At 36.8% G+C, this 14,165-nt stretch overlaps 1 protein-coding gene across 3 annotated transcripts in view; it reads right to left on the reverse strand.

The window, feature by feature from the left end:
* The window catches only part of FOLH1B (folate hydrolase 1B), a 66,696-nt gene extending 52,680 nt beyond the window's left edge, over positions 1-14,016 (reverse strand). For 2 of the 3 annotated variants that reach the window (XM_006871211.1, XM_006871210.1), the window contains exons 1-3: positions 13,898-14,016; positions 10,618-10,723; positions 6,680-6,866 (exon numbers count right to left, since the gene is read on the reverse strand). In XM_006871211.1, coding sequence (XP_006871273.1) covers positions 6,680-6,866; positions 10,618-10,723; positions 13,898-14,015 — 411 coding nt within the window. In that variant the 5' untranslated portion in view covers position 14,016. The remainder of the gene's footprint in view (positions 1-6,679; positions 6,867-10,617; positions 10,724-13,897) is intronic. The other variant, XM_006871212.1, reaches the window with a different exon arrangement.
* Positions 14,017-14,165: the final 149 nt, after the last annotated feature.

The raw sequence follows: 14,165 nt of genomic DNA on the forward strand, positions 1-14,165 counted from the left end.
AACTTCAGTTTGAAATTGATCAAATATGCAATCAAGATGCATTAATAATTACTGGTGATTGGAATGCAAAGGTTGGAAATGAAGAGGAAGGATTAGTAGTTGGAAAATAGGTCCTTGGTGATAGAAATAATGCTGAAGATCACATGACGGAATTTTTCAATAGCAATGACTTCTTCATTGCAAATACCTTTTTTAAACAAAGATGATTATATACATGGAGTTCACCAGAAGGAGTACACAGAAATCAAACTGACGATATCTGTGGAAAGAGATGGTGGAAAAGCTTTATATCAACAGTCAAAACAAGGCCAGGGACAGATTGTGAAACAGACTGTCAATTGCTCATATGAAAGCTCAAGCTGAAGATAAAGAAAATGAAAACAAGTACACAAGCCGAGAAATATGACCTTGAATATATGCCACCTGAATTTAGAGACCATCTCAAGAACAGATTTGATGCATTAGACACTAATGACCATAGATCCAAAGAGTTGTGGGATGATAGCAAGAACATCATATAAGAAGAAAGGTCTTTAAGAAGACAAGAAAGAATGAAAAACCAAAATGGATGTCAGAAGAGACTGAAACTTGTTCTTCAGTGGAGAGATACTAAAGCAAACAGAAGAAATGAGGAGGTAAAAGACCTGAACATAAATTTTCAGAGGGCAGCTTGAAAAAATAAAGTCAAGTATTATAACGAAATGTGCAAAGATCTCAAGTTAGAAAACAAAAAGAGAAGAATATGTTCAGCATTTTTCAAGCTGAGGAAACTAAAAATAAAACTCAAGCCTTGACTTGAAATATTGAAAGATTCTATACGAAAAATGGAGCCTGATGTGATACTGCAGATAATGTGCTAGACCACAAGGTCAGTTTGAATTGCAAGGTCAGTGGTTCAAACCCACCAGCAGCTCCTCTGAAACCCTATACAGGGTTGCTATGGGTCGGAACCAGCTCAATGACACTTAGCAACAACAACATGGGTAAAATATTGAATGATGCAGAAATCATCAAAAGAGTGTAAGGAATCTGTGTAAGGAATACAGAGTCACTGTATCAAAAAGAAATGATTGATGTTCAACCATTTCAAGAGGTAGCATATGATCAAGACCCAATGATACTGAGAGAAGAAGTCCAAGGTGCACTGAAGGCACCGGCAAAGAACAAGGCTATGGGAATTGATGGAATGTAAAATTAAATCTTTCAACAAACTGATGTGGTAGTAAAGGCACCCACTCATCTAAGCCAAGAAATTTGGAAGGCAGCTATCTATCTGGCAAACTGATTAGAAGAGATTTATATTCGTGCCCATTCCAAAGAAAGGTGACTCAAAGGAATGCAGAAAGCACACAATATGATTAATGTCACATGTAAGTAAAATGTTGCTAAAAATAATTTTTAAATGGCTGCAGCATTACATTGACAGGAGCTGCCAGAGGTTTAAGCTGGATTCAGACCTGAATGTGAATCTAGAAATATCGTTGGCCACATCAGATGGATCATGGCTGAAAGCAGAGAATAGCAGAAAGATGTTTACCTGTGCTTTATTGACTACACAAAAGTCTTTGATTGTATGGATCATGACAAGCTACGGACAGCAATGCAGAGGAATAGTCTGGAGCACTTAATTGTGCTCATGAGGAACCTGTACATAGACTAAGGCAGTTGTTCAACAGAACAAGGGAATGCTGAATAGTTTAAATTTAGGAAAGGTGTGTGCCAGGGTTGTATTCTTTCACCATACTTATTCAATCTGAATGCTGAGCAAATAATTCAAGAAGTTGAATTATGTGAAGAAAAAGGTGACCAGGATTGGACAAAGACTCATTAACAACCTGTGATATGCAGATGATACAACTTTGCTTGCTGAAAGTGAAGAGGACTTGAAATACTTACTGATGAAGATCAAAAACCCAAGCCTTTGGTATAGGGTGCAACTCAATTAATGAACACAAAAATCCTCAGCACTGGACCAATAAATAATATCAAGATAAATGTAGAAGAAAGTGAAGTTGTCAAAGACTTCATTTTGCTCAGATCACCATCAACACTCATGGAAACAGCAATCAAGAAATCAAACTACGTATTGCATTCGTCAAATGTGCTGCACAAGGCCTCTTTAAAGTGTTTGTGAACAAAGATGTCAGCTTGAGAACTAAGGTGCACCTGACCCAAGCCATGGTATTTTCAATAACCTCACGTGCATATGAAAGTTGGACAGTGAATAAAGAAGACCATAAAATAATTGGTGTTGGAGGAGAATACTAAAAGTGCCCTAGACTGCCAAAAGAACAAACAAATCTATGTTGGAAGAAGTACAGCCAGAATGTTCCTTGGAAGCCAAGATGGCTAGACTTCATCTCTCATACTTCAGACATATTATCATATGGGACCATTGCCTGGAGAAGGATATCATGTTTGGTAAAGTGGAGGGTTGGAGTATAAAAGGAAGACCCTCAATGAGATGAATTGGCATAGTGGTATCAACAATAGGATCAAGTATAATAATGATTGTGAGGTTATTCCAGGCAGTGTTTCATTCTGTTGTACATAATACACTATCAGTCAGTACTGACTTCATGGAACAACAAATAGAAAAAGGATTTTTCTTGTCAAACTACAAAAAAGAATTTAAAAAACTGAATGGATAAAAATTGGTTCTAAAAAAGAGAGGAGAAAAGCAGAATTTGGGGAAGGGGAAGTAAGAAAAAACAAAAAGCACATAGTAATTGTCTTAGTAAACTTGTAAAGGAAGTAAACACAATTTAATATAGAATGTTTACAACAAATGTTAAAGTTAATGCTGAAACATTAACAGCATTTCATTTCAGACAAGGAAAAAGTCAAGGACGCCTACTCTCATGATTTCTTTTCATCATACTATAGTCATGTCAAATGTATAATAGAAAGGGGAGAGTCTGGGTTAGTGTTTTCTTTAGTACCCATTTTCTACCTCTCCTGAGGCTGATGAAACCTAAAATGAAACCAAATTAACAACTACACTCAAAACCCACACAACTTCTGTTTTACCCATAATATTTCTGTGATTCATATTATCTGACTCACTGAGGAACATTATAAGAAAAACTAAGCAAAGGTGTAATAAAAATCCATCTAGAATCAAGGTTGTTACCATCAGCAAGTCTGTCTGCCAAGGGCATCATCAAGCTTGTCCACTTGACTTACCTTTATGTTAATCTTCAATATTTCAGACCCCTGTGTAAAATGAATTTTACAGCAAGTCTATGTTTTATTCTAATAATTAAATTAAATTTTTTAAGGTCAAGGAAAGTGAGAATTACTCATTTTCCCTACTTAATTACTAGCCTCAAATTACTCATACTTAGCTCTGGTAGCATACATAGTAGGTTTGCATTGGGCTGCTTACCACAAGGTCAGCAGTTCTTTGGGGAAATAAATGAACCTTTCTGCTCCCATAAAGTCTTGAAACCCCTATACAGGGTCGCTATGAGTAGGAATCAATTCGACCACACATAGCAGCACAACAATTTAGGTTTATAAATTTTACTCACTTTTTGTGAAACAGAAAAAAATAACACATATGGTATGCTATCTCTATTTCTATGGAGTCCTGGTGTGTCACCGAAGGATTAGCACAGGATTGATAACTACAAGGTCAGCAGGTCAAACCCTCTAGTTTGTAAACTCTATACAAGGTGGCTATGAGTCGGAACTGACTGAATGGCACTTAACAACATCTCTGTGTAAACAAAGGTGAAAAAAAAAATGTATCTATATGCATTACGCAGAAATGAAGTACAGTTAAATTATCATGTCAACAGGCAATGCCTAAACATGAAAAGAAAACAAAGAGAATAATTTAAACATGCTATATGAGTACACTGTGGGTTAATGTGCCAGACTGCAAAGCCATTGGAACCGCAAGGTCAGTGGTTCAAGCTCACAAGCTGTTCCTCAGAAACCCTGTACATGTCTCTATGGCTCAGAATCAACTCAAGGGCACTTAACAACAACAACTACATTCGAATAAACAAAGGTAAATATCAAAAGTACCAACAACACAAGAGGAATAGCAATCACCTCTGGGAAGGAAAACCCTTTGCATAATAATGTGGTTCTTTATATGCAAATGTAACTTTGATAAAGTAAAAAGCAAGCAATGATATAGTTTGAATACTTAAAAAGCTTTACACAGTTAAGACAAAAGGGAGAAACTCCAAAACTGGATCAAAACTGTGGTTTAAGTATAGATATATTTCTTAGTATTGTTAATATTTGATATCATTATAAAAGAGTTATCTTAATTTTTTTTTAAAGAAAAACCACACTATTTTACTACATTATTTAAGAAGCTCTGGTAGCGTAGTAAGTAGGTTGGTTACATGCTGGGTTGCTAACTGCAAGGTCAGCAATTCGAATCCACCCATTCCTCAATGGGAGAAAGATGAGGCTTTCTACTCTGGTAAAGAATTGCAGCCTCAGAAACCCTATGTTGTTGTTGTTAAGTGACATCGAGTTGGTTTCGACCCATAGCGACCCTCTAGAGGGTTTCCAAGGAGTGACTGGTGAGCTTGAGCCACCAACCTTGCAGTTCAAACTGACTTTGCAGTCTAGCGCATTAACCCACAGCACCACACCGGGACTCCCAGAGACCCTGTATATCATCTTTAAGAGCTGGTACCAACTTGTCGACTTAGAACATCAGCAGCCACCATATACTTGATAGCATGGATCTACCAAGCTAAACAAAATGGAGTCGGATTAGTCAATATGTCTTGATAAATGAAGACCCTGCAAATGGGGAAGTTAGTTTACAAATTAGCCTAGATGACCTCATGGTCCTAGGAGGAGAACAGGATGTACTTAATCCCACCCAGATAGTTATCTCAGAAACTAAGCAACTTGGATCCCAAAAGGTGGAATGTTTGAGGACTATTGCCTGATTGTTTCCTTGACCCTAAAGGTAGAATGTTTGAAAAAGTTTATTGCTTTATTGCTTCTTTTTCCAAAAAATGCTATCTTGATGTTAAGATAGATTAAGTATACATTCAAATGTAATTTACCCTATATAATATGCCCACTCTTCATAATGGACAAGACTGTCTTGAGAAGCTATTCGCTCCATCCTCCAGACTACTGGCTTTCTGCTAATAAAGCTTGGATTGTATCTCTCTGCATCTCTATGGTTGACTATGGTGATAGGTGGCAAACCCTCGTTTTGGCTTGACAACATACTTAATAAATGTTATGAAGCTATATGATATGTATTGGCATTCCCCATATATTTTTTTAAAATACTTTATTTTGAAACACATTTAATAATATGATTTAATTATATAAAATCATATCATCATGTTTTTATAATGAAGCTATTAGCTGATTATAATTTAAAATATAATATGGAAAAATAATATAGAAATTTCAAAGTGATATTAGAAATTTAGTAATAATTTTATCATTGATGAAAAACATACCAATATATTTATCATTAAAAAGGGACTGGTAAGAAAGACTGATAATCAGCAAGTAAGATGACTGTCAATTTACTGTGTTTTGAAATTTAAAAAATATATATGTGTATTTAAATCACATGATGTTTTCACATCATTGACCATTCTGCACATATTTGAAGCTATATATAATTTAGAAAGGAATCCTGGTGTGGTGCTCTGCGCCAATGCGCTGGACTGCAAAGTCGAATTGAACCACAAGGTAGGCGTTTCAAGCTCACCAGTCGCTTGGAAACCCTATACAGGTTTGTTATGGGTCAGAACTGACTCGATGGCACTTAACAACAACAATAATTTAGAAAGCCCAACTAAGAAAATGAAGTTATGTAATGAAAGGAGCTATTTTAGATATGGTAGATTTTTCTAAATCTTGTCATTGTTAAGTACTGTTGAGTAGATTCTGACTCATAGCGACCCTTTACAGGGTTTCCAAGGAACAGTTGATTGCTGTAAATCTCTGACCTTGTGCTTCACAGTCCAGTGCTTATCCTACAAAAGGATGAATATATAGGAATTACCATGATAAGAAATATCTTAAATACTTTAACTGTTTTCTTTTTTACAAGCTTCCACTTTAATCTGTAAACAGCACTGCAAATCCTTTGGAAGATATATTATTCTAGAGATTTCTCCTGCCAGTCCTCCCCTAAGCCATGGATCTTTGTAAACATCCATATACAACTTCTTGGTATATGTTCTGAGCACATATACCATAGAAGATCTTGGTGTAAATTCTGAACATATAATCACATGAGAGACATTATTTACCAAGTATCAACAAAAATATACTGACTCAAACTGTTCACTAAGTCTTTGCATTTCCTATCAATTCCAACTCTATGTAATAGCGTCATAATTAGAACCTATCGTGTATGTACCATGCCTTACTATAGCTACTTGGATGTCCACTAATCTATCATACTTGATGGAATTAACATTAATGTGTAATACTAAAAATACAAAAGAACAACTGCCATCAAGCTGTAATTTCTCAGAATTTATCCAACATTACATTAAATTCAATTACAAGAAAGTAGTTGCAATTTGGTAATGAGATGTTAAAATTATCACTAACAAGGTTCAGTAATATTAATTTCTATCAATATTTTCACATGGGACAAGATATTCTTTAACAGAAAAGTATTTGAAAATAATAGATAGTTGTAAAATGTTTGTTTTATTTTTACCTCATTTCCATCTTCATTAATTACTGAGATGTAGTTGGGATGAGTTTCATTGGGGTAGGACAACAGGACATCATAATGTGCTAACTCAACAGAATCCAGGCCAAATGCTTTCCATTGGGATTGAATTTGCTTTGCAAGCTGAAAGTTTTGTTCTGTTCCTGCTAAATGTGGTATCCGTGTAAAATTGCTGGTGAATAAAAATTGAAAATGGTTAGAATCAATGTCTAGTCATTCTTAATCTTAAATCAACAAGAAAATAAGGCAGACTTACAAGATTCTTCTAACAGTGAGTGATTAAGTTCAAGGAGATAGTATTTTTATGTTAAGTAGATTTCAAAGCCCATTTTGAAATGCTCATTCTCTAATTTGTAGTTATTCAAGAGAAAAACTGGAGAAACAATATTTGTAGGGAGCTACATATGCAGTCTTGGGGATGTGCTTAATTATTTTAGATGAGGAAAATGTCAGATTTCCCCCATAAATCCTGTGTATCTTGGAACTTTCATGGAATCGGTTTATTTACTTGTGTAAAATACATCTAGAAAATAAAAATATATTTTCATCCAAAAATCCAAAAGCAAAACTGTGACATGCTAAGAACTACTGAGGATTGCATTTACTTTCAAATATTGAAAGTTATAAGTACATCGAAACCAATTATCAACCATTACGAAACTGTCTTCATAAAGGAATAAGCTAAATGTGAGCACAACCATGCACTGTAGTACACTTAAAACTAATAGAGAATTAGTGTGACAGGGAATATGTTTAACAAAGATGCCATAATTTTGTCTACCATGCTGTGATAGTTAAGGTTTTGTGTCAACTTGACTGGGTTAGGATTCTCAGTAGTTTGGCAGTGGAGATGTAGTTATCTCCCCTGCCCCATGATGAAATCTAATATAATTTAATCAATTTTATGGTGAGGTCAGCTACCAGAAGCCAATTAAATGAAGAGAAGCTTCCTCAGGAGTGTGTTCTGCTTCCAATATATTGGACACTCAGGCAAGGTTTGCTTGTTTCCCTGCTGGGTTTGGATTTTGCATATGGCTCTTCCTTTGATCTCCCGGTTTTTGTACTTGAGCCACTGGTCTGCTCTATTATCTGCCAATCCTGGGAGTCATCAGCAGCCTCCCTTCTTACCTGCTACTCTTGGTTCATCTGACCCAGACTTGGTACTCTCTCACCTCTACAAGCATTTCCTTAATATAAACGTCTCTTTGTATATACATAGGTAAGTTTCATTGGTTTTGCTTCTCTAGGGAACCCAGTGTAAAACACATGCCTTTAGATCTTCATCTGTATGTAGAAGAATAACACTATCTCACTACTTTACGCAGATTTGAGGTTCCATGAGATGATTGACATTAAATAACCGCTCTTAATTTTTTTTTGCATTTTAATCAATTGGAAAATGTGTCACAATTTGTTGCTTATAATGCAGAATATCCAATTTTGTTTAAAAATAGGAAGAGTCAAAAACAGTAACAACTTTATATTAACAAATTGGCTCATAAATATCTTTCTGGTTTGGAAAGTTTAAATACTCATGTAGTCCAAATATCCAAATAGTTCCAAAATAGTGAAGATATCTGAGAACTCAACCAAGTATTTACAAAACATAAAAGAAAACATAGGATAGCCTTTACCTCAAAGCAAATGGAAAAGGCAGCCTCTACTTAATGGCCCCACCCCACTCACAATGGGAAATAACTCACATAGGTAGTGAGGGGGCTTTAGTAACAGAACTAGGGATTCTAAATGGGAGAAGAGGGAAAGCCTCTGTTCTGTGCACACTTCAATTGGAAGCTCTCCGGTGTACAAATGAAAAATTTGAAATGTGGAGACACCTAGAAGCTTCTAGGGATTCTAGGATCCTTGTGGAGCTTTTCTCTCTCTCTACTTTTTAAAACTTTTTGTGAATTGAGTGAAGGTTTACTCAATTCAACAAATCATATAGCTCATTTCATTACAATGACTGCAATCATCCTCCGTGTACTGTCAGCATCTCTATTCATTCTTGCATTCCTCCCTGTGTCTCCCACCATCTTCAACTTTCCTCTGCCAATCTCCCTCAAGTGGAGCTTCTCTTAATCACTTTGCATATGTCAATAGTGACCATCACTGAGTTATAAGCAGTAAGGAAAGCTTAAAGAGGACCATGCAGAATAAACAAGTATTTAACTGCTTAGGTATTGCTCAAGAGTCCAGAAGAAGAAGTAAAGGAATGCATTCATTTTTCTTCTTTGTTGCTTAATCCATGTGCTAGGTTGGGAAAGGAAGAAGAAAAAATAAGATACAGTTCTGTCTAGGACTGAAGACTACATCTCCCAGACCTCTACTTTTATTATACCTATTCTATACAACAGAGTCCTTGTATAGCCCTGTGAGATAAGCACTGGACTGCCAACTGCAAGACTGTCAGTTCAAACCCACCAGTCGCTCCTTGAAAACCCTATATAGGCTTGCTATGAGTTGGAGCCAAGCAACAGCATTTAACAGCAACATTCTAAGTAGCAATGGTGAGGTTTCCATATAACTACAGAGGAATAGGAGGCTCTGGGTGGTGCAAGTGTTCAATACACTTGGCCACTAATGGAAAGTTTGGAAGTTAATGTCCACCAAGATACATTCAGAAGAAAGAACTGGTGATCTACTTCTGAAAAATCAGACACTGAAAACTCTATCAAATACATTCCTATTCTGACACACATGGTTGCTATAAGTCAGAACTGACTCAATGGAACTGAGAGTGGTACTGATATAGTAGAATAAGTACAAGAGGCAGAAGTGAGGTTTCTACAAAGATTAAAAAAAAGCTTAAGCTTCAAAGAATTTCACTTGAAAGAGCCTATCCAATATCCCAGGAGGTCCCCAATAACATTTTAATTAATAATTTAAATTTCATTGTAATTAAGAGGACATACATATGCATGTATGTTGTATTTTTTTATAAAATTAAAAATTTACATATTTACTAATATATTCTTTCTTTAGTCACTATCAGTGATGAGAAGTACTTTTTGGATTAACACACTAAATCATTTCGTTAAAAAAAGGATCTAATGATTTAAAAAATGAAATCTAACTAATTGTATGTAATAATTCTATGAGTATTTTCTTTTTAGTTGCTTTGTCTCATTTTCAGAATCATTCATCTCTTTTACTCTTCACTGGAGATAGCTATTACAGAGAGCAGAGAGTTCACATATAAATTATGCCACATACTTGTTCTCTTATTTCATCCTCACCACAAAATCACTATCATCCCCATTCTAAAGATGTAGAAATGAAAGTTCAAGCTCAGAAAGTCGACATATTCACACAAAGTTACTTAACTATAAACACATAAAGATGAAATTCAAGCTCAAGTCTGTCTGACCATAAAGCACATGGTTTTCTTACTCCAATATACTATCATCCTACAAAATAGAAGTCAGCAAACTACAACCTATTGGCCAAATCTGACTCAGTATCTGGTTTTGTATGGTCAGTAAGTTAAAAATGACTTTTACATTTTTAAATGGTTGAAAAAAAATCCAAAGGATAATATTTTGTAACATATGAATAATAAGTCTTTCAAATTTCAGTACCATTAATAAAGTTTTATTGGAATAGCCACACTCATTCATTTATATACTTTCTTTGGCTTCTTTTGTGACACAACAGAAGAATTGAGTAAATGTGACAGCCATCTGGGTGACAAAATGACGCTTTACAGAAAACATTTGCTGACTCCTATTCTAAAGCATCTAGAAAAATGAAGTTTAGCTGAAACTATATAGTATTGTTCCTCAGATGAAATCTGACACAAGATCACCAACATATATATAAAACTAAAAACTAGTCATTTATTGATATATGAAAATTTAACTCAAAACTTCAAAATAATATTTTTCCAACAAATTGTCCATGTCAACTTTCTACTATAAACTTACTATAAAAACTTCTTGATGTTTTCAGCTTTCAATTCATTCAAAAACACCATCTTCATATTTTGCTGTGGAACAACGATAGACTCATTGGAGGATTTTATAAACCACCCTGTAAAATACATCCAGATAAAAGAATAATATATAAGCTCATAGACAAGTTTTATCTTTCCTTATAATACCTACTCTATGTGAAATATAGACTATCAATTATCTCTGGCATTAACTGAGATTTTTCTGAAGCTTAATTTCCTACTTTCATTAAGAAAAGAACACGCAGTTTTTAAAGAACTATCCATACAGGATCAAATTAACAAAGTTGTTGTTAAGTGCCTTCGAGTCAGTTCTGACTCACAGCGATCCTCTATAGGATTTCAAAGGAGTGAACCGCTGACCCTGTGGTTTAAACTGATCTTTTCGGCTCAGTGTTTTATCTTACGGTGTCATGCTAGAACTCTCTGAATTAATAATGTTGTTGTTACATGCTGTGGAGTCGATTCCGACTCATAGCGACCCTGTACAGGGTTTCCGAGGCTGTAAATCTTTACCGGAGCAGAAAGCCTCATCCTTCTCGAGCGGAACAGCTGGTAGTTTCGAACTGCTGACCTTGAGGCTCGCAGCCCGATTCGTAACCAATACGCTACCAGAGCTCCCTGAATTAACAATAGCAACTTAAAATATTGAGTTAGGACAAAAGGTTAGTTAGGAAACGCAAGGGACAGTAAATTTATGCAAACAGGTAAGGGATAATTCAGCAGAAGGTAAAAACAGTTTCACAGCTTGAAGAATGTATGTAATCAATGTCTTGAATTAGTATGTGTTCTGTGCATATTCTCAGCAATGACAAGAAAGAAAATAAATTATTAAAATATGTGAACTAATTTGAATATTATAATTATTGCAATATATTAAAATACATTTTTATCCAATTTTAGAGACACATGCTGCTGGTTATTCTCCCTAAAAAATGTTTTATGAGGAAATTAGCACTACCTTTAACAGGTATTACTGTTTCAATTTATAGTGATAAACTGGTATGGTGCTGTGGGTTAATGCACCAGACTGCAAAGACATTTGAACTGCAAGGTTGGTGGTTCAAGCTCACCAGCTTCTTCTCAGAAACCCTATACAGGGTCGCTGTGGGTCGGAATTGACTCGACAGCTCTTAACAACAACACAGAAAGTTAAAACGAAAAGGAGAGCCACCTTCTTTTTCCATGCTTCTCTTCCTTGTGACAGCTCCTCTACTGGCCCAGACTACGTATCTTATAAAAGTTTATAGTGAATGAATTATATCTCAAGTGCATACACTATTTCAAAAAATGAAGGAAATTCAGACTTCAAATGTGCTCTGGTTCTGAAACTAAAACAAATAATACAGAGAATATTTGTTTCCATGTGAAGTACAAAAAAAAACAAAAAACAAAAAAACTCATTGACTTCCAGTTGATTCGGAGTCTTAGTGACCCTCTAAGACAGTAGAACTGTCCCCATTCCAGGGTTGTAAAGCTTAATAATAGGGAGTAGACTTTAACCAGTAGAGCAGCTGGTTGGTTTCAAAGCAATCCTTATGTGAGGACTCTCGCTCCAAATGAAGTTGTTTAAAGTGCCGTTCAGTGGATTCTGAGCCATAGCGATCCTGTATAGGGTTTCCAAGGAGCAGCTGGTGAGCTTGAACCACAGACCTTGCAGTTCAAACGACTTTGCAGTCTGACGCATTAGCCCACAGCGCCACACCAGGGCTCTGCAACTGAAGTAGGCTGGAGAAATTCCAATTCAGAAATCTAGAGGGAAACTAAAATTTACTCAACATCTCTGCAAGAAATTCAGTTCACAGATGATTTTTTGAGGCTATTGCCAAATCACACAGAGACTTTAACTTAAGTAATGTAAGGACTCTGGCTTTTAACTGAGGGAGATGGGCACCATTACAGAGTTTATGCAGAGAAATGATATGATCAGGAAGTAAAATGGTTACGAAAATTAACTGCACCATCTAGCTCTCATGGAATTTTCTAGCCATTTAATAAAATAATCATTCACACATACATTGCTGTTAAATGCCAGCCCGACCATACTGACACTGCATAGTGTTTTCGAGACAGAAATATTTGCAGGAGCACAAAGTCTCATCTGTCTTTCGCGGGGTGGCTAGTGGGCTCCAACCTCTGGCCCTGAGGTTCGCAGTCCAGTTACTTATCCCCTAGAACCACCGCGCTCCCCCACATAAACATAACATGCACAATACATACTGAAATAAATTGTTTAAAACTAAGGAAAACATGATCCCATTTGACATAAAACAGAATCTGAGCAAAGGTGGGTTATCTGACAATAACTTAGTCCTATGAATAAAAATCCAATTAGAAGCATCTTTGAGACAAGAAATAATAAAGGAAAGTGCCCACACCCCAACACTATGGTAGGAGCTTTTACATTTTACTGCATTTGCTATTTCTAATAAGTTTCAGATAATATGATCCTCATTATAAATACAGGGAAACTGTGGCTGAAACTTGATAACTTATTAAGTTCTGGTATAATAAGCACTGGACCTCAAGGTCTGTTTGAACCTTATGGTAGGCGGTTCAAACTCACCAGCCGCTCCTCGGAAATCCTATATAGGATCGCTCTGAATCAGAACTGACTCGAAGGCTAACAACAAGAAAAGACAGGGTCAAAAATTAGAACGTAAAAGAATGTGACCTTGTCTGTATTGCCTTGGTTTTCTTGCAGAGTTGGGTTAACTATGTATCAGGATACAGGAGGCGGTGTACAGGGCCCGCTTGGCAGAGATCTGTGTTCAGAGTTCTCACAGTACACCTGAGGTTAAAGAAACATTAACCTAGTTGCCAAATGTGCCTCTTTTGCTCAGTCCGGAAGAATGCGGAAAAATGTCCCTCAAATTGCATGACCCTAAGCAGGTACTGCCGCTTTGTACAGAGCTCCCCGGATGATCTGGTTCATCTGCCTCAAAGATCTGCCTATTGTTTTAAACAAGGTACGGATTTCTCGCATTTCTCGCTAGGGCTGGGCGGATGGAATCTTCTAAAGAGAGTTTCTGGAACTCTCCGTTCTACACCTTACTCTTGGAGTCTAGTCCACAAGTTATCCAGGATCCAGCTCTGCACGCCACCAGCAACTCCTCATATATCCCCCCAACTCAACTTAACGTCCCCGAGGAGGAAAGCAACTCGGAGGTCCTGCGAATCCACGGAATTAAAGAACTGCCTGACTGCCCACATCAGTATAGGCGCCAGGGTTTGGTCCGCGAGCGCTTCCCTACCGAGCAGGAAGCCGAGGAGAAAGAGGCAGCCCGCCAGCACCAGCGTCCCAGGGCAGAGCCAGCTCCGGCGACGCCAGGGGACAACGGTTGAGTCGGTATCCTGAAGGAGATTCCACATCCTCACGGTGGGGGCTTTTCCCGCAGCGTCTCAGTACAAGTCCCTCTGCCGGTAGCGTTGCGTGTGTCAGTCTCCCTACGAGTGTCTAGTTTATCAATTACTGGAGGGTGGGATCAGTTCCAGGCTATGGTTAGTTTCTCCGCCCCCAAA

The sequence above is a fragment of the Chrysochloris asiatica genome, unplaced genomic scaffold (assembly GCF_000296735.1).
Source record: "Chrysochloris asiatica unplaced genomic scaffold, ChrAsi1.0 scaffold00163, whole genome shotgun sequence".
In the NCBI taxonomy this organism is placed as follows: Eukaryota; Metazoa; Chordata; class Mammalia; order Afrosoricida; family Chrysochloridae; genus Chrysochloris; species Chrysochloris asiatica.